Source organism: Temnothorax nylanderi, unplaced genomic scaffold (genome assembly GCF_030848795.1).
Source record: "Temnothorax nylanderi isolate EJ_2023f unplaced genomic scaffold, tnyl_v1.0 TNYL_tig0208_pilon, whole genome shotgun sequence".
Classification (NCBI taxonomy): domain Eukaryota; kingdom Metazoa; phylum Arthropoda; class Insecta; order Hymenoptera; family Formicidae; genus Temnothorax; species Temnothorax nylanderi.
This window is the reverse complement of record NW_027249270.1, coordinates 118860-144538: the sequence shown is the minus strand read 5'-3', so window position 1 is coordinate 144538 and position 25679 is coordinate 118860. Positions and strand designations below refer to the sequence as shown.

The 25679-nt window shown below is 35.6% G+C and overlaps 3 protein-coding genes and 1 pseudogene across 8 annotated transcripts; all 4 read right to left on the bottom strand.

Annotated features, from left to right (window-relative positions):
• Positions 1–450: 450 nt before the first annotated feature.
• LOC139779075 (uncharacterized) lies at positions 451–8225 on the bottom strand. Of its 4 annotated transcripts, none has more exons than XM_071717312.1 (7): positions 7956–8225; positions 3279–3381; positions 2728–3184; positions 2430–2650; positions 1825–2031; positions 1060–1716; positions 451–902 (listed from the first exon to the last, which is right to left on the bottom strand). In XM_071717312.1, the coding sequence occupies exons 1-5, from the start codon at positions 8184–8186 to the stop codon at positions 2024–2026; spliced, it is 1020 nt and encodes a 339-aa protein (XP_071573413.1). In that variant the 5' UTR covers positions 8187–8225; the 3' UTR covers positions 451–902; positions 1060–1716; positions 1825–2023. The 4 variants fall into 4 exon arrangements, with proteins under 4 accessions (XP_071573413.1, XP_071573411.1, XP_071573412.1 ...); XM_071717310.1 differs by having other exon boundaries at positions 1830–2031; XM_071717311.1 differs by having other exon boundaries at positions 1091–1716; positions 1830–2031.
• A 5017-nt stretch (positions 8226–13242) lies between these two features.
• On the bottom strand, positions 13243–15990 carry LOC139779065 (NADH-ubiquinone oxidoreductase 49 kDa subunit-like; annotated as a pseudogene).
• Positions 15991–18664: 2674 nt separating this feature from the next.
• On the bottom strand, positions 18665–21074 carry LOC139779080 (uncharacterized). The gene is made up of 3 exons (XM_071717323.1): positions 20239–21074; positions 19541–20012; positions 18665–19447 (listed from the first exon to the last, which is right to left on the bottom strand). The coding sequence occupies exons 1-3, from the start codon at positions 21072–21074 to the stop codon at positions 18995–18997; spliced, it is 1761 nt and encodes a 586-aa protein (XP_071573424.1). The 3' UTR covers positions 18665–18994.
• Positions 21075–23853: 2779 nt separating this feature from the next.
• LOC139779069 (uncharacterized) lies at positions 23854–25679 on the bottom strand. 3 transcript variants are annotated; one of them, XM_071717300.1, is made up of 6 exons: positions 25351–25679; positions 24967–25139; positions 24667–24891; positions 24516–24584; positions 24139–24434; positions 23854–24051 (listed from the first exon to the last, which is right to left on the bottom strand). In XM_071717300.1, exons 1-6 carry the CDS (start codon positions 25482–25484, stop codon positions 23854–23856), a joined length of 1095 nt encoding a protein of 364 aa, XP_071573401.1. In that variant the 5' UTR covers positions 25485–25679. The 3 variants fall into 3 exon arrangements, with proteins under 3 accessions (XP_071573401.1, XP_071573403.1, XP_071573402.1); XM_071717302.1 differs by having other exon boundaries at positions 25282–25678; XM_071717301.1 differs by having other exon boundaries at positions 24967–25204; positions 25282–25677.

The window sequence follows — 25679 nt, the reverse complement described above, 5'->3', positions numbered from 1 at the left end:
GATTGACGAGGATGCCTAAATGCATAATATCTGTGCAGTGTTTAAAATAATTATTATAATTACTAAATACATCTTTTTGGTAAAATATATTTGTGTATTTATTATACTTTCATTTAAAAAAAATTGTAAATCTTAAATTTTACTAATTTCAATTTATGTTTTAACAACTATTTGTATTTTAATATCAAAAATTTACTAACGATATTATTAAGTAGTTTTTCTAGTATTTCGCCGAACAATTCCCAGGTAGCAAGACTCGTCATTTTGACGTCAATTGACGTCAAAAGTCTGTCATTTTGACGTCTTTTGACGTCATTTGACGTCAAAATGACGAGTGCTTGCTACCTGGGTTATTTCAAACAAAGAAGTGACACCATCGCTCAAAAAATTCAAGTTATGAAAAAGAAAAGAAAGATAAAATGGTTCGAAAATAACAAAACTATAAATAAGTGTGAATATTTCGTTTTTATTAAGCATTAACATATACCTACGTTTAAACCTAATTTATCAGATAATTTTTACAAAGTAAATTTGTAAGTAAACATATAAAAAGTAAATTGATTTGTCCTAAACTATCAAACAAAAACTATTTCAATTATTCGCCGAATGTATAGACGGACACGTGCGGATATCTTTCCTTCCATTGATTAACCAATTGATTTATATTACAGAAATCGAAAGAAATATTCTGCAGTTTAAAACATTGTTTCAAAATAACGGAACAATTATCAGGTATATCAAGTTTTATGTTAAAAAAACATAACTTTTTTAAGTTTTTGCACTGCGCTAGTAATTCCAACTGGTAATCAGTGAGGACAGCATGGGACAAATAAACTTCTTGCAAGTTTTGATAAGAGGGAAGTAATCTAAATAAGCTCTCATCATCAGCTGGGCATTCGTATCTGTAACAAAAATGATGTAATTAGTACAGTACTTTAATTGCAAAGAAAAAATTCATGTAACTTTTTCAAAATGCAATTCTCGCAAAAGAAGCAAACAAATTTCAATAAAGAATACAATAATGTGTGTTTTAAAAGAAAATGTAGCACACACACTTACAGATTAAGTATCACTTTTTGTAAATTCTTACAGTTAGCGAGAGCATTAATACCCTCAGATGTAAGACGACGTGCGTACAGTGGTGAATCTATGACTTCCAAGTCATGACACGAATTTTCCAACTCTATTAGAACTGCATCGTCTATAAAGTCTTCAAAGCCTGCCGATAACTGACGAATCCGTTGATTATTTTGCAGTATTTTGCAAAGACGTTCGGTTGTTATACCAGTACGAGAAAGGTTTAAGTGTTCCAAATTATTTAGCCCCTCGAGATACGAAAATCCTTCGTCGTCTATGTCAGAATAACTTAGATCCAATTCTAAGAAAAATTTGGACAGGATTTAGACATTCTCCATGGTTGCAGTCACTTAATCTTAAATGCGTTAAACGCCTGCCGCAATTATCAAGAAAGTTTACGAAATCATTAACATCAAAGTTGCATTCTGTAAGATCTAATTGTTGCAAATATTTACATCTAGGTGTAAAATAACAAAATATATCGCACATATATTTGTCAGAGCTAATATATCGCATATTCAAACGTGTATAGAGTAGAGGATCCCGTGTTAAAATATCAAAGCGCCTATTATTTACTTCATTCATGCGGCATAATGTTACCACATCTAAGTATTTAAATATTTTTAGTAGTATTTCATTCTGTAAAGATAAAATATAATTAATAATACAAAATAAATACTTTAATACTTAAAGTACGAAATGTCATTGTAATAAATATTGTGATGAGAAATAGACTTCTTAGAATACTTTACAGGAAGCGCAGATAAACTGCAACGTGATAGCTCCTTGGATTCATCCGATGAGAGTTTCATACTCTTGGCACAAGTCGAATTACTTTTCAATAAAATATGACGCGGATATCTCTGATCAAGAGGTTGCTCATAACCAGGGATTACCTCCTGAGATACCTTTTTGTACTTCAAATTATTCTTATACGAAATCCTTCTTATGTCGCTGCAAATATTATCAGAACAAATTAAGGGGATCCTGGACAGGGAACAATTACTGACAAAAACAGTCAGGGCTCGTTCTTTGAAACGGCTTTATAGATCGCAAAATCCTTTTACAGGAGTAAAGTATCCCAGGTAGCAAGCACTCGTCATTTTGACGTCAAATGACGTCAAAAGACGTCAAAATGACAGACTTTTGACGTCAATTGACGTCAAAATGACGAGTCTTGCTACCTGGGATAGGTACTAATGAAGAGCGGAAATTTTAAAAAAATTAGTGATAATTGAAAAAAAATGCTGTCCTCATAACCATATTTTCTAATATAAACAGTTGTATAGGTTATATATGTACGAAATGAAATGTTTCCACTCTTCAGAATACGTGCACAAACAATAACATACCTTTGAAATTGAGATTGAAAGCCCGGAAAAAAATATGGGCTTCGAAGAAATCGTACATATTTTCCACAAAAATATACACGCAGGTTAGTAAGTGGAGATGGCACAGGTATCGAACAAGGACAGATGTCATTTCGTTAGACAAAGACAAATACAGGAAAAACAAAATTAAAAATGTTGACATTATCGACATCCAGAAAGTTCGGCCGTCACTCCAGCATCCCCTTAATTTTTAAATTAATATTTATTATTAACAGAAAAAATGGATTAAAATATTATTTAATGTCAATGATAATAATACCTTTTATAAATAACACAATATTCAGGAAAATTTCGTTGCAGATGAACTATATCCAAGTGTACACTTTTTGAATCTGCTGTTAAATTATGAACATCGTCGTGGTGTGAAGAGTAGATGCTGTTAATTCTTTTCAACAGATTACTTAAACTCTCGTTAGGATTCCTAGGAAGGATCAAATCTGATGTACCGATAAGCATCACAGCATCCAGTTTTGTATAAGTTTTATCTGAACTGCCCTTAAACATTAGTCTGAGCATTTTGGTTTTGAAGTTGCACGGATGCGACAACGGTGGAGAAAATAATCTTGATTTCGGGGGTACAATCTGAGACGATTCATCCCACAACTGAATCCAGTGATTATTGGAATCTTGCGCCAAAATTTGAATTACGTTTCCAGGATTACATATTTCGTAAATACAGACTCTGATTGGATATACAGCTTCATGAAACTCGATATCTTTAAATAGAAAATATTATTATATTTACTCTCTTCTCAGCAAAAACGTATCTTCCTTAACAATATCTTATTTATCGATTTAAATATTACATACCAATATATCTTTTTGTCGCTTTATAATAATCGAATGATATGGGTCTCATGACAGCTTCGTTTTGCCACGGAGATATTGAAACACCAGTACCATCCTTTAACGTCTATATTAGAAAATCAAAATTGTCAAATAGTAGAAAATCTTGTAATATATAATATATAGCGATTGACTCAACTTCCGAATAGCCTCTACCTCCGAATTTGATGAAACTTGCAGCAATTGTTGACCATTAGAGGACACGTTCATACTATAAAGGATTTTGTACGGAAACAAATAGGAACGGAGAAATTGGCGTCAAAAATTCAAAATTTTTATTCTAATTTATAGACAATCTAGTGGTTGAATTTTGATGAAATTTGAGTGGTGTAGGTTAATAGGTCCTACCTTACACCGATTTCTCTGTAATCACATGCGCATGCAAGAAGTGTGCGAATTTGAAACATCATTGCGCGACAGAGGGCCTAAATGGGGATTAAAGGGCAAAGCGCCTAGGGGGGGGTCCAAGGGGGCGAAGTCCACCGGTTGGGGTAAAGGGGCGGAGTCCCCTGAAAGGGGGTCCAGGGCGGTTCGGAGGGGCGGAGCTGTGATATAACACTTTTCTATTGCAAAAGCAACATTTATTACGAAAACAAGACTTAATCTGGTAGAAAACTGTCGTGAAACAGGTGTTGGCAGAGAAGGTGGTTGTAGAGAGAGGGGCAACGTCCTACCTTGCGTAGAGGTCTTGCTAATCTTTTCCGTATCTATTTTTAGTATATTGTAGACTCATCTATTTAGACGTCTTATAAGTTAGCGGAACAAAGTGAGCAGAATCGATTTTAATTAATATTTTTATTTGTTGCTCATTTGTTGCTAAAAAGTTGCCAAAGAAAAAAATTTGTTGCTCTGCAAGTTTTCTTAAAAAACGATGTTCCGCTAAGAGAAGATTAAGTTAGCGTGACAATATACATATAATAACGAAATTGCACATAACAATAACGTAAGAATTTGTTGCTAATTTGTTGCTAATTTGTTGCTCGCATAAATGTAAATAACAGCGGAAAACCACAGCGTGCGGACAGTTATAAGAGTAAAGTATTAGAACAAAAATTGTTGCTTGTTTAAATTTGGTACTGGTGTATTGTCTGAATTTGTTGCTCTCGATATATTCGAGTACCGAATTTGTTGCTTGCAAAATAAGTATAAACAATAGCGGAAAACGTGCAGCTAGTTACAAGAGTAAAGTATCAGAAAAGAATTTGTTGCTCGTTTAAATTTGGTACTGGCGTATTGTCTGAATTTGTTGCTCTCGATATATCCAAGTTTGGAATTTGTTGCTTGCAAAATAAGTATAAACAATAGCGGAAAACCTCAGCGTGCAGCTAGTTATACGAGTAAAGTATCAGAAAAGAATTTGTTGCTCGTTTAAATTTGGTACTGGCGTATTGTCTGAATTTGTTGCTCTCGATATATCCGAGTTTCGAATTTGTTGCTTGCAAAATAAGTATAAACAATAGCGGAAAACCTCAGCGTGCAGCTACCCGTGTAGAAATGTTCATAAGGCTCTAATAAGGGCCCAACTAGTTGGCCTGAATATAAATCAGGGCCTGGTAGGGCAAAATGATAAGGCCCTTATATGGCATGTAACAAATTGTTTAAAAGGCCCTTATAAGGAAAGTTTTTCAGGCCCTTATAAGGAAAGTTTTTCGGGTCCTTATAAGGAAAGTTTTTCGGGCCCTTATAAGGAACGTTTTTCAGGCCTTGATAAAAAGGCCTTATTTCGACCAGAATTACAATTCATGCTTTCTTAAGGGGTAAAACCACTCTAGAGGCAGAAAAAAAGACCTAAATTTGACAATTTATTTTGGGAGTATAACAAACGGAATAGAATTTCTTTTCAGGGGGTTTATTTAACACATATTGAAGTATGAAAAACAATTTTTGTTATTATCATTTTCATACAAAATGTCGGCGACAGAGCCCGTCGTCGAAAACAGCTTTTTTGAAAACACCGCCACGGGAGGACGGATTTTTCGGCATGTATGAGTCCTGGAACAAAAAACCAAAAAAATTTATAATCTATATACAATTGGCTTTGGAAGTACGTAGGGGTTTTTCTTTTAATCAATTTTTGTGGAAATGGTGCATTTTTTAAGAAATAAATCGATTTTTTGCCCTAAAAATGACCATTACATTGTTTATATAAAAAAAAATTTACATTCAATCAAAAAACGGCTACGTACTTCCAAAGAGAATATTGTTGTGAAGCTACTGTAAAAATTTCAAATCAATCCATGCAATAGTCTCCGAGAAATCCGTCCTCCCAGTTTGAAAAAAATGGTTTCGAGAAAAACGCGTTTAAACTTTTAGGAATACTTTAATCCGTGAAATTTTTGTTTACCTCTAGCGACATCGGTCCAATGCTACGTGCCAGTATCGAGCCAGTATCGAGGAGCCGACACTGATTTCCGATATTCACCCGACATAAAAAAAAATTATTTATTTTGATATTTTATTACTATTTTTTAACTAAATTTATTTCTTAAGATGCAGTCTATGATTATAAATATTTTCTCGTATTTGAAAAACACACTTACCTTGGTGGGATTCGAACTCGGGACCTCTGGATCGCGAGCCAACTGCCTTACGTGGTAGACTACTTCTTAATTTGTTGTAAGTGTTATATATAATCTACATATGTCATAAGCAGCGCAAATATATAATTTTTCAAAAATTATCTTAAGAAACAAATTCAGTTTAAAAAGAGTAATAAAATTTTGAATTGGATATATGATATAATATTTTTTAATGTCGGGTGAATGTCAGAAACCAGTGCCGGCTTATTACGTTTTGTGTTCGTAAATATATTTATAAAGTTAAAACATCCTTATCAAATCCTTACAAGGGCCTTATTAGATAAAAATAAGGAAACCTTTCTTATGGAATCCCTAATAAATAATGATCGGGACCTCATTAGGTTAAAATAAGGAAACCTTTCTTATGGCATCCCTAATAACTAATGATCGGGGCCTTATGTTATGTAAGGCCATCCCTAACAAATTTCTACACGGGTAGTTATACGAGTAAAGTAGCAGAAAAGATTTTGTTGCTCGTTTAAATTTGGTACTGGCGTATTGTCTGAATTTGTTGCTTTCGATATATTCAAGTTCCGAATTTGTTGCTTGCAAAATAAGTATAAACAATAGCGGAAAACCTCAGCGTGCAGCTAGTTACAAGAGTAAAGTATCAGAAAAGAATTTGTTACTCGTTTAAATTTGGTACTGTGGCGTATTGTCTGAATTTGTTGCTCTCGATATATCCGAGTCTCGAATTTGTTGCTTGCAAAATAAGTATAAACAATAGCGGAAAACCTCAGCATGCAGCTAGTTATACGAGTAAAGTATCAGAAAAGAATTTGTTGCTCGTTTAAATTTGCTACTGGCGTATTGTCTGATCTTGTTGCTCTCGATATATTCAAGTTCCGAATTTGTTGCTTGCAAAATAAGTATAAACAATAGCGGAAAACCTCAGCGTGTAGCTAGTTATACGCGTAAGGTATCAGAAAAGAATTTGCTGCTCGTTTAAATTTGGTACTGGCGTATTGTCTGAATTTCATCCTGAGATGTTTTAAGCTATAGTTTATACTTATTTTGCAAGCAACAAATTCGAAACTCGGATATATCGAGAGCAACAAATTCAGACAATACGCCAGTACCAAATTTAAACGAGCAATAAAATTTTTTCTGATACTTTACTCTTGTAACTATCCGCACGCTGAGGTTTTCCGCTGTTATTTACACTTATGTTGCGAGCAACAAATTAGCAACAAATTCTTACGTTGTTGTTATGTGCAATTTCGTTATTATATGTATATTGTCACGCTAACTTAATCTTCTCTTAGCGGAACATCGTTTTTTAAGAAAACTTACAGAGCAACAAATTTTTTTCTTTGGCAACTTTTTAGCAACAAATGAGCAACAAATAAAAATATTAACTAAAATCGATTCTGCTCACTTTGTTCCGCTAACTTATAAGACGTTCTATTTAGTAAGGCGAAGATTTAGTAGATATATAAATCCTTATACACGCCAAGTGAATGGAACGTTCTACCTTGCGTACGGGGCCTCGCTAATATTTTCAATATTCATATTTTTATTATATGGTAGACTCATGTATTTAGTAAGGAGAAGATTTAATACAGATATTCATTTATTATTAATCTATAGTCCAAAAGCATTTTTCTCTTGTCATGAAGCATCTGTCGCTTAGCGGCTCGCGACCGCGACCGTGATTGCAATTACCGGATTACGTCTCTTGACCAATTAGAAATGTCCGATTTTCGAGCAGCTTCTTTCTCATTGGTCAAGAAATGTAATCGCAATCGCAGTCGCGGCATCTCGCGGCTGCGAGCCGCTAATCTGATACGGGCTTTACGTGCTAAACTTGGTCTAGGTTTTAGTTTCTCTTTGCCGCTCCGACGTTTATATGTAACTGTCTGTACACACATATTAATATGTAATCAGTAATCATTCATTAGTAATTAGTAAATCATACAATTTACCATTTGTATTTTTTTAACTTCTCCGTTCCTATTTGTTTTCGTACAAAATCCTTTATAGTGTGGGTGTGTCCTTTAATGCTATACAATTGCTGTAAGTTTCATTAAATTTGGAGGTAGAGGCTATTCGGAAGACTTACCGGGATAATTGGTAAATGAAGTTGTCCGTCCAAATTTGGAAATTTGGGTGGCCCAATTATGTGAGGGGCAGTACAGAATATGCTAAGACTCCCGTGGTCCACGGCAATAAATCTTTTCTTCACAAATTGATAGATGAAGTCAACACTATCCTCTTCTCCTACGGATACTCTGCCGACATAGGGATATCGACTACAACTCTCGCAATATGAAGATTTATTGTGGGTTGTCATATTGTCTGTCTAAAAGAAGACAAAAAATATGAAGAATAATAATCCTTTCTTTTTTAACATATGCTAAAATGCATTATAATATCATACATATTTATAATTATAGCGTTAAGATTATATGTATAATCTAACAATAAATTTATCTTGCTTCCATTCGCATTGCTAAGTACTGACATCATTACATAGTTTGCATGTGTGTGTTGAATATCATTATTAAATAATTAATTATTTTAAAGAAAATAACAGTTAATTTTTAATTTTGTTAATGTAGAAAAATGTTCTTTTATAGATCTGAAATATCGAGAGCTCTGTGTTCTTCTACTACCACGTGGCACACACGCGTGCACGCAAGCACAAAAGAAAGAACAAAAAAAATACACAATTTAGATCGCTCACATTCGCCAGACTTACGCTTCGTTTCTAAATAACTATAAAGTTCCATTCTACAATAGTCGTAAGAGTAGATGTAAGACGCTTAAGCAGTAAGCTACTGACTAATGCTGGGTCTACAATGCGAGTCGCAAAGTCGTGAGTCGCATGAATTGACCAATCACAGTGGAATTTGAGGAGAATAATCGACTGTGATTGGTCAATTCTTGCGACTCACGACTTTGCGACTCGCATTGTAGACCCAGCATAACAAGATTTTTACAATTCAAAAATAATCGATTGTATTTGGTCAAGTGCTAGTAATGCTCTTATACCGCATACTCTTACAGTTATTGTACAATAATGGGTTTAAAATTTTCCGAAATGTATTTTTATTTTACTCAATGTATCTTTTATCTCATTTTCCGATACACGTTATAACATGTTCCACCACGTGGTACTGTTTTTAGCTGTGTGAAGTTGATCCCCCCACTACTGAAAATCCAATAATAACTATTACCATTCGTTTGATGGTTGCGTGCTGACGTTTGGTAGTCCATTCCCGATGATTGGTAGTCAAAACTGTAACTAATAATGCGTAAAAAAGACATATGCGCGTGAAGTTAGCCCCCTCTCTTGTAAAACTCGGCTTTCCAGACTGCGTATATCATTATAACTGTAAGCATTCGTTTGGTGGTCGCGTGCTGACGTTTGGTAGTCCATTCCCGTTGATTGTTAATCAAAACTGTAATCAATAATACGAAAAAAGACATACGCGCGTGAAAATAGCCCCCTCTCTTGTAAAACTCGGCTTTCCAGACTGCGTATATCGTTATAATTGTAAGCATTCGTTTGGTGGTCGCGTGCTGACGTTTGGTAGTCCATTCCTATTTATTGTTAGCTAAAACTGTAATTAATAATACAAAAAAAGACATACGCGCGTGAAGTTAGACCCGCCTTTTTTTATTTGGCTTCCAGACTGCATATATTATCGAACACATGCATATATTAACCGAACAAGTAACATTTACTTTACCAATAAATAATTAACCTGCATATATTATTATAACTATAAGAATTCGTTTGATGCATTTAGTAATAAAAATATAATTGTTAAAGAAGACAATAAAATATATATGTGTGTAACTAGTGTCTGTGAAGTTGGCATATCACCAGCAGATCAAAAATAAAAGGGAGTTCTTGTCGCATGCAGTCGAGTTCTATAGTTCCTGATACTTTTTAGCAATAGTTCTGGTGATTTTATCCAAAAAACAGTCGATCGAAAAAATGATCTGCTAACTTCCCGTAGCAGATCATTTTCTAGCAAATCAAAAATAAAAAAAAATTCTTGTCGCATGCAGTCGAGTTCTATAGTTCCTGATACTTTTTAGTAATAGTTCTGTTGATTTTGGCAAAAAAAAGTCCATTGAAAAAATTATCTGCCATTTTTCCGAAATCTCGGAGTTTCGGTTTATCTAAAATATTTTTCGAATAGTTTTGAGCATACTGAAGCATTTTCTAAAGAGTTTCCAACACTAGCAATGTTGCATGACTGTTTAAAAAATTAATACCGCCCGAATACCGAGTACTTAGAGAGAAAAGAGTGATATGCTGTACGAAATGTAACACTTCCGGTTTATCTAAAATATTTTTCGAATAGTTCTGAGCGTACTGAAGCATTATCTACAGAGTTCCCGACACTAGCAATGTTGAATAATTTTTTTTATAAATTAATACCGCCCGAAATCCGAGTATTTAGAGAGAATAGGGTGATATGCTGTACGAAATGTCGCAGTTCCGGTTTATCTAAAATATTTTTTGAATAGTTCTGAACATACTAAAGCATTTTCTAAAGAGTTCCCGACACTGGCAATGTTGTATGATTGTTTAAAAAATTAATACCGTTTGAAAACCAAGTATTTAGAGAGATTAGAGTGATATGCTGTACGAAATGTCGCAGTTCTGGTTTATCTAAAATATTTTCCGAATAGTTTTGAACATACTAAAGCAATTTCTAAAGAATTCCCGACACTAACAATGCTGTATAATTTTTTTTATAAATTAATACCGCCCGAAAGCCGAGTATTTAGAGAGCATAGGGTGATATGCTGCACAAAATGTCGCAGTTTCGGTTTATCTAAAATATTTTTCGAATATTTTTAGAATTGTAGAGCGTAATTAAAATAACGACTAATTATGTTTTGTAATTTTTACGACTATGCACATTTAATAATTACAAAAAATATATAATCATAAAATGCTCGTTAAATAAATATTAATGATTGTAATTAAACATGCAATCGTACAAGAATATTTCTATAAAACGCATGGTTACACACATATATATTTTATTGTCTTCTTTAACAATTATATTTTTAATTACTAAATGCATCAAACGAATTCTTACAGTTATAATAATATATGCAGATTAATTATTTATTGGTAAAGTAAATGTTCGGTAGTTCGGTTTGATAATATATGCAGTCTGGAAAGCCAAATTTTATAAAAAGAGCGTCTAACTTCAGGCGCGTATGTCTTTTTTTTGTATTATTAATTACAGTTTTAGCTAACAATAAATGGGAATGGACTATCAAACGTTAGCACGCGACCACCAAACGAATGCTTACAATTATAACGATATACGCAGTCTGGAAAGCCGAGTTTTACAAGAGAGGGGGCTATTTTCACGCGCGTATGTCTTTTTTTTTGTATTATCGATTACAGTTTTGATTAACAATCAACGGGAATGGACTACCAAACGTCAGCACGCGACCACCAAACGAATGCTTACAATTATAACGATATACGCAGTCTGGAAAGCCGAGTTTTACAAGAGGGGGGGCTAACTTCACGCGCATATGTCGTTTTTTTCGCATTATTAGTTACAATTTTGACTACCAATCATCGGGAATGGACTACCAAACACCACCAAACGACCACCAAACGAATGGTAATAGTTATTTTGTATTTTCAGTAGTAGGGGGGGGGGGGCCAACTTCACACAGCTATTGAAAACGCATTCATTCCGATTCAATTTCACCAAATTTAAGGACGTTCTCCGGTCCTTATACTAGAGAAAATCGATTTTCTTAGGATTTTCTTGAAACTGTGAATATACGTTAATTTAGGTGTGCTTTATGCGTGGTATAAATTTCAGTACCTCTTCCGGTATAAAAAATAAAGATACTGAGCCTCAAAGTTTCAACTTTTACTAATGAAAAGGTTTTCCAGGCCAAACGGTAAGAGATACGAGGTTGGCCAAGAGGACCAAAGTTGCTCCTCTCGTCGAGTTCTATAAGGAAAAAATGCCAAAACTAAAAAAAATTAAATTTAAATTTTTTTTTTGAAACTTTGAGGCTCAGTATCTTTAATTTTTATACCGGAAGAGGTACTGAAATTTATACCACGCATAAAGCACACCTAAATTAACGTATATTCACAGTTTCAAGAAAATCCTAAGAAAATCGATTTTCTCTAGTATAAGGACCGGAGAACGTCCTTAACTGAATCCAAGAATTCATGACCGTTTTATATTAAAATTGTGTATATTATTTGATTCATTTAAAGTGTGTTGCATAGTGGCCCACAAATCATTGAAATTAGTGGTTGAGCTAAAAAAAAACATAATCATAACATAATTATAAAATCAAAAAGTGTGTGCGCGCGCGTGTGTGTGGGAAGAGGGTAAAATTCCTTATTACTGCATGATATAATCATGCAGAACTGAATAGAAATACATTTACAGTAGTTTAAAATATTTAAAAAAAATGAAATATGTGTAAAATGAAATCTAAATGATCATTTCTAACTGACGTTTTGCAAATTTGTGTTTTTTAATAATTAGATTTGTAAACTGAACATAATAATTTCACTCATCTAACGCGTGTTATTTGAATTAAGATATCCGATTTCAAGATAACAAAATAAAATTATGATAAAGTTGTCTTTATATTAATCGCAATACAAAAATAAAAACAATAAAAAGATATAGTTCTATTAGAAAAAAAATATTATTGACAACTTAATATCTCTGAAAAAGTGACACTAACAGAATATAACTGTGCTTGTCATGCTCATTTTTTGAAATCATTGAAATCATGTTTCGTATATTTTGTAATATTTAAAGCGTGATACTTAGGTATTCTATTTCTTATGACTTACCTTTTATATTGAAATTGCCGATTAGAATACAGATGCCTTAACGATAACTGTTAACTATCGAGTTGTTACTCCCAAAATTATTCGATCGCAATCTTAGCACTTTGGGAAGTGATCGAAAACTGAAGCTATGGACATTTGATGTCACAATAAATACGTAGGTTAATAAGGTTTAACAACACATATAAGGTCGTTACTAGTTGACTAGGTCGACATCTAGTTGTTCGACCGTAACACATTATTATATATTGTAAATCAATTAAATCTGCAATATTCTTTAATTTATATTATTCCAAAAATACGAAAAAGGAAACAAACATGAAATTGTTTTCTGTAATTGTACTATTTTTTAACAAACAATTTAGCTCTTTGCCGTTTGCTAATGCCAATTACAATTTGCTAATGGAATTAATTCATTGTTGATGAATTTTAATTAATTATTTTTGCTCTGATTCTTAAAACTATAATACTATATAAATAAATGTCGCGATCTCTTCCGTGATTTTGTTTCAGCATTAAAGATAACAGGATATGTAAGTGGAAATATTTATTATAAATCAAAGCTTATACATATATGCATGTCATTAAATAACAATATATTTGCACCTGAGAGCTACAATACGCTTCGAAAGCTCCACTATAATATGCAACCGCGTGTATAATAAAACAATACCTATCTATATATGTATGTATCCATTTGTGAGTCGATAATATACTTCTCGAATATTATTTAGATTAGACTATCTCTTGGCTTCATTCACACTGAATATAAAAGCATCGTTATCTTAGAAAAATTCTTCGTAGATGTAATATAGCGTCGCACCGCAAGTTGTTACAGCGTTTTTTAATTAAAAGAACCCGGGATAAAAGAAATGCGGTTTTGTGTTCTTATCGCGCGTGAATCGTACACAATCTTCTGGCTTTAGGTAGCGGACGGTTTAGATGTAACAGCAAAGTTTCGTATATTCGGCATTCGAGAGTGCATCTCATTCGGCATGAAATTATATTCGTCACATTTCCACTTTTTGCACGTGCACACGTAATATGCAATCGGCTTCGTAAATCCCTATGTATGTAACATACATAAACATATTTATATCATTTATTTTTTAAATTCATTTCTACGCTATATAAATTATCGATCGTTAGGAAATTATCTATCAATCTCGCCGAATACGACGTCCAGCGTACCAATGATGGCGACCACGTCGGCGAGAAAGTGCTTGGGCCCCATGTACTGCAGGCCCGCCAGATGAGCAAAGCCCGGCGCTTTAATCTTGCACCGATACGGCTTGCTGCTGCCGTCGCTAACGAGATAAACGCCGAACTCGCCCTTCGGCGCCTCGATGGCGGTGTACGTCGCTCCCGGCGGCACTTGGAAACCCTGGGTGAACAGTTTGAAGTGATGGATGAGCGCCTCCATGCTGCTCTTCATCTCCTCCCGCCGCGGCGGCACAATCTTGGCGTCATCGCATCGCACTTCCCCTTCGGGCATCTGATTCAAGCACTGGTGGATGATACGCAGCGACTGTCGCATCTCCTCGACGCGGATTAGATATCTGAAAACAAGAGGCATTGCGCCAAATAAGTTATAAATATTTAAAAGTTATATACATCGCGCGATGGCATTTTTCATTCATTTAGAATCTAAATTTTAGATGACTCTTTCGTGTATTATTACTGATGTGAAACGATAAAGTATAGTCGCAGAACAATAAGAATTAAATATTATTCTTAGCAAAGAATAATTGAAGGAAAGAAATTCCTTTTTAAAGGCTAATGCAAGTCGAATATAGATAGCAATGCGATTAAAAAGATATGTAAACCTTCTTTTTAAACTAAAAGATTTTTTGCCGTATTATCTACGTCCGACCGGGTATTTAATTATTTTTTTTCTTTTGATTTCTTAGTAATCTATTTTTTTCCCTATGTTTTAATACCTTTAATTCTTTTAAATGCTTTTACCTGTCATAACAATCGCCGTTTGTGCCAACTGGGATGTCAAAATCCACCAGGTGGTAAGCGTCGTAGGGCGCAACTTTCCTCAAATCCCATTTTATTCCAGAGCCTCGTAACATCACGCCACTGAAGCCCCAATTCAGCGCGTCCTCCACGGACACGGAACCGATATTGATCGTGCGCTGCCGCCAGATTCTGTTGTCCGTCAGCAGATCCTCCACTTCGTCCAGTCGTCCTGAGTATTTGGAGGCCCAGTCGTATATGTCGTCCATCAAACCCAACGGTAGGTCCAAAGACACACCGCCGGGCCTTATGTAAGCTGCGTGCATACGGGCGCCGCTCACGCGCTCGTAGAACTCCATCAGCTTCTCTCGCTCCTCAAACAGCCAGAAGAAGGGTGTAAGAGCGCCAATATCCAACGCGTGCGTTCCAATATGCCCATAATATGGTTCAGAATCCTCGTGATCTCCCCGAAAAGAACTGCAAGCGAGAAAATAGTTTCTATCAGACTTGGAGAACGTCGAATCACAAGTTGATGAATGTATACCAAAGAAGGTATTTATATTCTAATATATTTCGCGTTATTGAAAGGGATGCGTATCATTTTTACCTCAAATGTACTTTGCGCGCAGAGGCACGTCTATGTTCAGCAGCTTCTCGATCGCCAAGGAGAAGCATTGTTCGTTGCACATCATGGAGACGTAGTCCAAACGATCGAAGTAGGGCAGCGCCTGCATGTAGGTCTTGTATTCGATCAGTTTCTCCGTGCCGCGGTGCAGGAGGCCGATGTGCGGATCGGCGTTGAGCACGATCTCGCCGTCCAGCTCCAGGATCAGCCGGAGCACGCCGTGGGCGGCCGGATGCTGCGGTCCAAAGTTAAGCTTTATATTCTGTATGGTCTGCTCCGCCATGGGGCCCATCGCCAGGGCGGATTCGTGATGCGGCGGGGTCCAGTCGAGCTTCTCCGTGGCGTACGCCACCGGCCTCTCCAACTGCTCGAGGAACTCCTTGTCCGGGTTCCATTGGTGGCCCTTGCGATTCTGGCTGCAAAACACAGGTGTTGTCAGTCGTGGCCCGTCACGCCGTACGGCGAAACAGACAGGTTATGTCGTTACGTAACGTGTGTAAGCGAATAATTTACGAGCTACGTTTAAGTGCGATTAATTTGACTCACACGTTGGTGATCGCCGGCGCGTTGTTCGGCGCCAGCAGCCTGCCGGCGCCGAAAAATCCTGCGTTTTTACGCAGGACCGAGCCCAACACTCTAGCCGCCATGATGCTCACATCGTCAATGCGACACGCGACACTTGCGACAGCTCGGTCGATCCTGACCTAAATAATCCAGCATCCCCTCTGCTATGTGCTTGACCAATCGGATTCGACTGATTCGAGCATGCGCAACAACACTACATTTGAAATCATTTCGCAAGTGAGTCAGGTCAGAAATCCAGTGGGTCACCGTCTTAGTGTTATGTTATTGTAAGATACGCAGGTTGTTCGCCTGATTCCGACCAGAAGTCTTAGAGACCGGACGTATTCCCGCGTATTCCACACGTTATCCCGTGGTCGCGTTCCGCGTAAATCGCGGTCAACAAGCTTTGTAAAGTTGAAAGTTAGATAATAATGGAGAACGCTTTGTTAACGGCATTCTTGACAGCTCTATTTATATCATTTTGGAACTTCCTTAAAGGTAAGTATATACTATTTTTAATTATTTTTTTAAACTAAAAATTTACAGTTTTACACATAGTAAAATTTATTTTTAATGTTGACAGACGCCGTAATTGCCATATATCAGAGGCTGGAAATTAATGATCAAATACTTTTTTTGAGCGTATTTTTAATTTTGAGTTTAATTGTTTTTTGCATCGTTTTGTTTAAAAATAGGTAAATTAATAATATTAATACAAATACATATATTACATTTAAACATACATACAAACATTGAGACATTCACATACATTCACATACATTTTATTACAGATGCCAAAAGTTGTTGGGTAGATTTATACCTTATTGTTGTGACCGTACCACGTTGGACAAAGAAACTCAAACAGAACACAATAATACACATTCAAATTTTAATAATATACAGACTTACACATTTCGTATAGAGACTAAAGTATAAAATGATATAAATATTATTTTCATCGTCTGAAACTCGTGGTCGGTCCCCATCCACCCGTCGAACTGCAATCCTTGCCGCAGGAGCCACCTCCCTTGTCGCCGATCAGCGAGACGCCACCGCCTACTGGGATCAGGTCGAGGGCCAGCAGTTCCGGCACCAACACTAGATCCGTCTCTGCCGCGGTCTCTGACGAGAGCGTCGCAGGTGACTCAGGTGTCTTCGAGGCGTGCAATCGGAAAAGATTGTCCGGGCCTATCTCCGATGTGGACCCATTAGCTTCCGGCGAAACCGTGGCTGTGACGGACTGCAGACAGCCGTAACGTTGAGGCTGGAAGAACTGAATTGTCTACATAGTCCGGAAGAGGAAGATGAGGACGATGGTAGTGAAAGCGGAAGCGAGGACAGCGATGAGGAAGGTATCATCGTGGAGTTTACGATGGAGGATAGGGAGGTTCTCGAGGATGTTTTGGAGCACGAAGTAAGCATTTATTGGAATTGGTTAGGAGGCGTATCACCGTGAACACTGATTAAAAGTATAATCATTGATTTAATAGGACTTAGCATTTTTTTTTATCACCATGATCGACAACTTGACGAGGAATCAAGGCTGTGACGAACTGCAGACAGCCGTAACGTTGAGGCTGGAAGAACTGAATTGTCTACATAGTCCGGAAGAGGAGGATGAGGACGATGGTAGTGAAAGCGGAAGCGAGGACAGCGATGAGGGAGGTATCATCGTGGAGTTTACGATGGAGGATAGGGAGGTTCTCGAGGATGTTTTGGAGCACGAAGTAAGCATTTATTGGAATTGGTCTGTTGGTAGCTAGTAGAATAATAACTTCTATAACAAATGCAATAAATATTAAATTTATAGTATTGATTTATATAATTAATTTTATTCTGTCTTTATATAGAAAAGTATACACTCAGTCTTAGCATCAGAGTAGAGGGTAACGCAGCTGATGAACAGTATAGATAACAAACTGAATAAAAATCTTAATTATTATAACATAATGATATTAATAATTAAGATTTTTATTCAGTTTGTTATTATCTATACTGTTCATCAGCTGCGTTACTCTGATGCTAAGAATGAGTGTATATTTTTCTATATAAAGACAGAATAAAATTAATTATATAAATCAATACTATATATTAATGTGCAAAAAAAAATAATATAAGTTTAATAAATGTGTTAGTGTAGATATATATAATGAATGCATAAAATAGAGTAAAATAATGCGTATAATAATAATATGTGATAGAGTAATATAAGCTAGAGCTAAAATTTATAAGCTAAAACTATAATAATGCATATAATAATAATATATAATTGTTAGTACAATCGAAAAATAATGCGTATAATAATAGAATTATATAATTGTTAGTAGAATCGATATATATTCTATATATATATTCACTTATTTATTTATTATTATTTTTTTAATATCTTTTAACCACCTCTATTTCTAAATTTATTCGCAACGCTCGTGCCCTCTCGTACATTTGCTTGTGTACAAGGAACTCTTCAATACAATCACGGCACTGCCGGGCCGGTCTCAGGCCCAAAATCACCTCCTTGCAGATGGAGCAGCAGAATCTAGTCGATTGTGGGAGCTCGAAACGTTGTGAGCTAAGGGAATGGTACCCCCATTTAATTTCATACCCATTGACCTCGGGGATTGCCTCGTCCTCCTCAAGTGATGGCAGTTGATCTAGATAGCCTAGGCACATTTTTGTTCTTGGCCAGGAAGAGTTGACCAGTATCATTTCATCCTCCCCCTCCGGGTCGCGAAGGCACGCGCCGTTCATGATAGTCTCATATGTATCTTTGTGCTTCTCGGGCAGTACCCCGTCGATTGGCCCATAGAACTCATTTCTTTCTTCCTCACTCCTTTCATCAGGTGTCGGCGGTCTCATTTTGATACTATTTATGTATATATATATATATATTTATGTTAATTTTTAAACCGGGTGTAAGTATATATTTAACATAATGTTATTTAGTATAAATACCTTGATTTCTTTTACTGATTTATAAAGGATTTATCGTTAGCCTTCTTCAACGGTGTCTGAATTCGGACTGACTTACATTTACGAGCTGTCTCTCGGGCAGCCTTCTTATCGTAAACCGAAACCTTACTTAAATGATATCTATTGTTGATTTCTTAAAGAATTTAGGGTTCCTCTTTCTTCATTATAATCGCGGATATAGGTTTTGAATTTCATTGTGGATAACTGTTTTATTCTTTATATCTTTTATTTCAATCTCAGGAGCAGAGCAAATAATATTACTTGTATGTTGTTGTGAATGTAATGTATTTGTTTCTGAGTTTTCATTTTCTGTTATTACTTGTGTTAATGTTGCTTGTGTTAAAATTGCTTGTGTTTTTGTTGCTTCTGATGACTCTTGTCCTAAGGATGTCTGATCTTTTTCCTTCCGTGTTGTTCCTCTTGCTAAATGTAACAGCAAATTCGTCACTGAGTCCCATAGCGCTCCAATTAAATATATTGACCATCCATAAATAGTATGAAGTGCATAGCCATGTATGATGGTATCCACTATTAATTTAGTTGTTCTTATGCAGAAGTATAATCCAATTACTCCCGCACTTGCATTGCCGATAGATAGAAACGTTCCCCAAATTTTCTTTCAAGCGTTTTCCGTTATTTTTTCCAATAAATTTTCATCCAGAAGGTGAGAGAGTGATATTCCTTGTGTTAGTATTGGTTCTCCTTTTACACCACGCGCCATTGTGTTTAAAATTCCGTTTCTTTCCGCTGGGAACATTATTTGATCCCTTAAGTTCTCAAGTTCACTATTAGTATAAATACCGCTTGCTGCCAATGGTCCAGGATCATTATATTGCCACGTAGGTTTACTGTTCGGTTTTATTATTGCTGGTGATTTGCTGTATTCCAAAATTGGTGTTATTCGATACCATCCGTCATTTAAAAGATACATTGTTGGAATTATACGGCTGCATGTAGTCTGTGTTCCTGTTTTAAACAAGATGTGAGTCCTTGGCGCTAAGAAATAAGTTTCATTTCCTTTAGTTACCGGTAATTGTTGATAACATTCCTGCGTTTGTCGATACTTCACGTCCACCGGTGTGCATTTTATTATATGTACAACTTCTCCAGAGATTACTGCCATATATCCGGGTCCTTTCATAATTTGGTACGCAAAATCATCTGGAGCATGAATCGCTAGGCTGTGCATTCTTCATTACTTGTCGTTCCAAGTTGCAGCGTTGTGTTAATACATCTGTGTATAAACGGTTCATCTGTGTGCGTATATGTTTTTCTACGTAAATGAATTTCGAGTTTACATAAGCAAAAATATCTAAATTTTCTACTGATATATGGCGCTTATGCGCAAAAGATTCTCCTTTTTTAATTTCTAAAATTACAAGTTTTGGATGCTCTGTTTTAATTAACGTATATCCACAAAGAAGCTCTTCTCCCATTTGTGTTAACGCAAAAGTAACATCTTTAGTTAACAAGGAATAAATTATTTGCAAATTTTTATCTACATTACTAACCATCTTATTTGCTTTTCCTTCATATAATACATCATAATGATTGAATTTACAATAATCGTTGAGTATTGTTTCCCAGAAAGTATATTTTCCTTCAATATCAATACAATTTCCATCTGAATATTGACAGGTTGTCCCTGTTTTTAAATGTATCTGATTTGTTTCTATATTAGTTATTGCTTGATGAGAATTTAGACTAATGGTTATTATTCCTTGCACAACTACATTTTGCCATGTCCCATAGGGATCTGAATATTGTGTTCCAAAACATTGTCCGTCTGTTGTTGCTGATCCTGCAAAAGTGATTGGTCGCGACGTTGTGTGATTTACTTTTAACCCGTTGATTACATTATTAACGTTTATAATTAGTGTTCCAGTTTTATGCATATTTTTACATTGATCTACCGTTGTATCGATAATATATTCCGCTTGTGCATTAGTTACTGTCGCAATATGTGAGTGCATTCCGCAGTAATAAATTGTTCTCGAAATCGAAATTTTACATTGAATTACATGGATTGTGTCAAATTTCGCAAGTTGTAATAATTGAATATTAGTTTCTTCTACATGTGGTTCCATTAACGGGATGTTACATTCTTCTATTTCCAATAACGAGACAGTCGTCACATTGAAGTTTGATGTCCCGCAGTCGTATCCGATGATTCCGTTTATTCGTTGAATATAGAGAAATTGGGTGATTATTAAGATTATCGTCTTCATCAGGATCGTCTTCATCTGTATTAATTACAATTTAAGAAAAGGTTTGTTAGTATATTATCCTATAAGATTAAAAATGTTGCGCGGTACACCTTTAATCTTATTTATATTTCACTTTTCTGATTTTATTTGAATAAACAATTCTTGACTTTCCTTTAAAAAGGAGCTTAATATTTCCATTTGGTAAAATATCTGTTATTATATGTGGACCAGAATATTGGTCTCCTAATTTACCTTTCTTTGGTTCATTTAAAAGAAAAACTTGATCATTTATTTGAAAAATTTGTGGATTAATCTTTTTGTCATAATAATATTTTGATTTCAATTTTGATGCAATCAAGCATTCTCGAGCCAATTCTTGTAGATCATGAATATTTGTCATTAACTGATATAAATAATCATCATATGTCTTTTCTTTTCCAATGTCATTAACAATTTCACTGGATGGTTGTCTGGCTGTTTTTCCAAATACCAACTCGTATGGAGTATATCCAGTGGATTCATGAGTACTTGTATTATACGAAAAGGTAGCATATTCTAGTAAATCATCCCATTCTGTAAATTTATTCACATATTGTTTTAAATATTCAACTAATATTAAATGTGACCTTTCCAAAGCTCCATTTGCTTGTGGATAAAAGGCAGTTGTTCTATATTGTTTAATTTTGAATTGTTTAGTAAATCTTTTCATTAAATTACTCATGAAATTTGTGCCTTGATCAGTCAAAATTATTTTAGGTGCTCCAAAAATGCAAATAAAGTATTTTAATAATGCATCAGCTACTTGAACAGCAGTTATTGATTTTAGAGGGATAGCTAGGGAAAATTTTGTGAGATGATCTTGGATTGTTAGGATATAGGAATTTCTTTTGGTGGTTTCAGGTAATGGTCCAACTATATCCATTGATATTTTTTCGAATGACGAAAATGGTGTGTCAGTGATTAGCATGGGCTGTTTAGTTTTAACTCTAACTAATTTTTTAATTTGACATTGCAAACATTGACTAATATATAAGGATTATATAAGGATAATAGACCGGTCTAATAGGTCTTATTATATAAGGATTAACAGGAAAAATATATTATTTTTCATAAAGATCATTTAATAAATCAGCAACGTTATCTTTTTCCAGAGAGAAGATGGCCTTCTTTACGCGGATAAATTTGAACGTTCCTGTTCTGCCACCTGAGGAGCTCGTGACCGAAGGCACGTGTTCCGGGTCATCGCACACCCACAGAAAGTACGCGACGGAGCCAGTTGTCACCAGCGCTCACGGTCTCGTGAATTCGTCGACATCGCGGCCGAACAACGTTCCCGGCGTAAGTGCATTGCCCGCTACGAAGAGCGGCGGTGTCGCGGATCGAAATGCCGCGAATGTCGTCCCCAACGAGGACGAGGTCGCGTTGTCCAACGCCGACGTGAACGCTAAAGGTCGACCGGCGACGGAGACGGGCGCGCGAAGTTCAGAGAACGGCGAGAGAGAGGATTTACCGAAATCTGCCGAGAAGAATGGCAACGGGGAGCCGAAGAGGTACGAATATGTCGTTGACCGGGTCCTCGGTGTCGAAGTGTGAAGGTCGAAAAATCGCGCGCATTCCAAGCTGTCGCGCGACGGAGCTGCTCTGTGCGTCGGAGCACATGACCCACCGAGCAGGTGGTCTACGACTCGAAAATCTAATGAGAAAAGGCGGCGCCCAGGTTGACATGGATTAGGCCTACTGGGGACACCATGTAAAAAAAAACGCGCCTTGTATCTTACCTCAAAGGTGGTGCGGAAATGGATACAACCCCATATAGGGTTTTACTAATGGTCCTATTCTGGCCCAAAACTGGTCCCCAAGTCACCAATATTGGCGTGATAATGGCAGCCATGACTGGCCCAGCAATGGGACTTCTCTGGAATGATAACTTCGGTCCAGCAATGGGTAACAATCATGGGCCAAACGTGGTAACCAATCATAGGCCATTAATGGTTAATCTGTCCTGCCAATATTTAACCATTAATGGTTAATCTGTCCTGCCAATATTTGACCATTAATGGCTAATCTATTATGCCAATAATAGCGCTCTTATGATGCCCGGCTTAGCAAAATTATTTTTTTATTGCTTTATTGCATAAATATATTTTTACAAATATACATTTATCAAAATATATTTCACTGGAAAATTTTTCCATTTTTATTAACAATACTTATAGGTGTATAATTTTTATGTGTTAATGTATTTTTAATAAAAATTCAAAAAGTATCTAGCGAAATATACTTTCATAAATGTATATTTGTAATAATATATTTACGCAACAAAGCATAAAAAAACATCTTGATTAAGCCTAGCATTGTAAGAAAGCCATGTTTGCATTCTTACCATGCAGTAGAGTTACTACTCGGAAAAGAAAATAAACATTTAAAGTTATTTTAAGTTTAAAAATTCTTTTTATTATGTTTTAAAAACTCTTTAAGTGTCAACACATATATACTGTTATTCAACTTATGTAACTTTTTTAAACTATTTTTCTTAGTTAACTCTTACATTACATATACATATATATCTATATATATTGTATTTCTCGTTCAACGCTTTTTAAGTAGGACTGAAGTTGTTATACATTATCTACATTTTTTCTCGTTGTTTTCGGCCGCCTTCTCTGTCGCCAGCTCGGGACAGCCACATACCAACCTGGCCCGGTAATTTTTTTACATCCAGGGTATTCCCATATTTTTCGATCAAAGTATCTGCGAAAAATATTATATAATTAATATTCTAGTCACAAATTATATAAGACATAAGACATTAATATTAAAAGATATTTATTTTACCTCTTAAACATAGATATGTGTTTGTCGCACTGAAATTTCTTTTTCCGTGACCTTTAATTACTTTTCCAGTTCCCGAATATTGCAATTCGACCGCTTTGACCATCACTGATTCTAAAGTTTTAGCAATGCTGTCTTTTACGACTACATCACCAGCAATTAAAATTCGGAACAGTGACATCTGTAACAAAAATATTAAAAAATTTCTTTACAAATAACGTATATGTATTTTCGTAGATGTATTTTCTACTTATTTAAAATTATTTACCAATGATTCTCTTTTGCTTTCAGAATTTATTAATAAATTTTCAAGTTGCAAAAAATCCTCCAATGTTACTGGGGGCAAAATTATTTCCAAGTCGCTTTTGATTTTCTCTACACCACCTTGTGCCGTATTTCCTGTTGGACTGTTTAATACAATTGTATGTTTGATTTCGTTAATTTTTTTGTCCAGGTCGTATAGAATGCTTCTTTTGGCAGACTTAATTTTACTTAATATTTCTTCTTGCAGTTGTTCAAACTTGTGATCTATGTATTCCTTCTGAACAAAAACATTCCCTGAAACTAAAAAAATTATTGAATATTAAGTTAGAAATCTAATAAATCTAAAAGCAGTACATATTTAATAGAATTTCAAGTATTTACTCGGTTCTAAAACAGGAACATCTATTATCTTTACTGTGTGTTCCGTTGGTTCATCCGTCGAACATATCCCTAAATACAAAAATAATTATATACAAAGTACTTTATATTAGGATAAAACTAGAAGTTAAACAGAGCTGAAAAATGTATATACCTGAATTGTTCTTCGTTTTTGGCTGGTTTACTGATGCCGAATTTACTGATGCCGAAGAAGGCTTACTCCAGTGTTTTAAGGGTTTTACAGCATTCAATCTTTCTTCGAGGGCATCTGTGGACATTTTAATAGGTTGGCCTTCGTCATCACATCCGTCATCAGTGCATTTAATTTCATCGGACTTGAAGGCTCGCTTGAGCCGCCTTTTCCCTTGTTTCAAGTCTTCTAATTATTTAAAAAGAAAAAATTACAGGCATATTAATTTGCAAAAAGAAAATATTAATAAATATTATTACATACTTGCGTATGCAATGACTTCTATTGTAAAAGATTCCCAATGTTGCTCGGGCTCTTTCAATGATAATAACCAGCTGTCCATGTGCTCGTAATCGCATGAACCTGGGTATAGGCAGGTATATCCGTTCTCTTCATCTCCGTGCACCCATGAGAGTGGGACCAAATCAAGAAGTTTACTAGAATTTGAGTTATCGTCCATAAAACGTACAATTACGTAACGTTCCTTGTTGTTATCGCACATCTAATAAAAAATATAATTATTTAGCTATGCACGTATATAACCTCACGTCCATATAACCTCAATTGTTGTTTCTTTACCTTGTTTTCAGTCCAATAATTTTCGTTTTGCGTGTTTGTTTCGTTTTCACACAATATTCGAGTTCTTACAATTTTTCCGCCTTTGACTGTTGGAACACTTGAAACTCCTGCCCTTTCATACGGTTATAGGAAGGGATCGTAAAGCCCCTTGCACAATGCCAGGCAACAGGCAATAGGAACAGGGAATAGAAATCAGAAATCATGTATAAATGCAGAATAAACAGTGACACAGGCAATAGGCACAGAGTTTCCGTCACGTTGGAAATTCTGTGCCTATTGCCTGTTGCCAACCAATCATAGCATTCGAATTTTTTAGGTTGTAATTAACGATTTTTTGGTTATTTCCTGTTCCTATTGCCTGTTGCCTGGCATTGTGCAAGGGGCTTAACTCGTGAGCC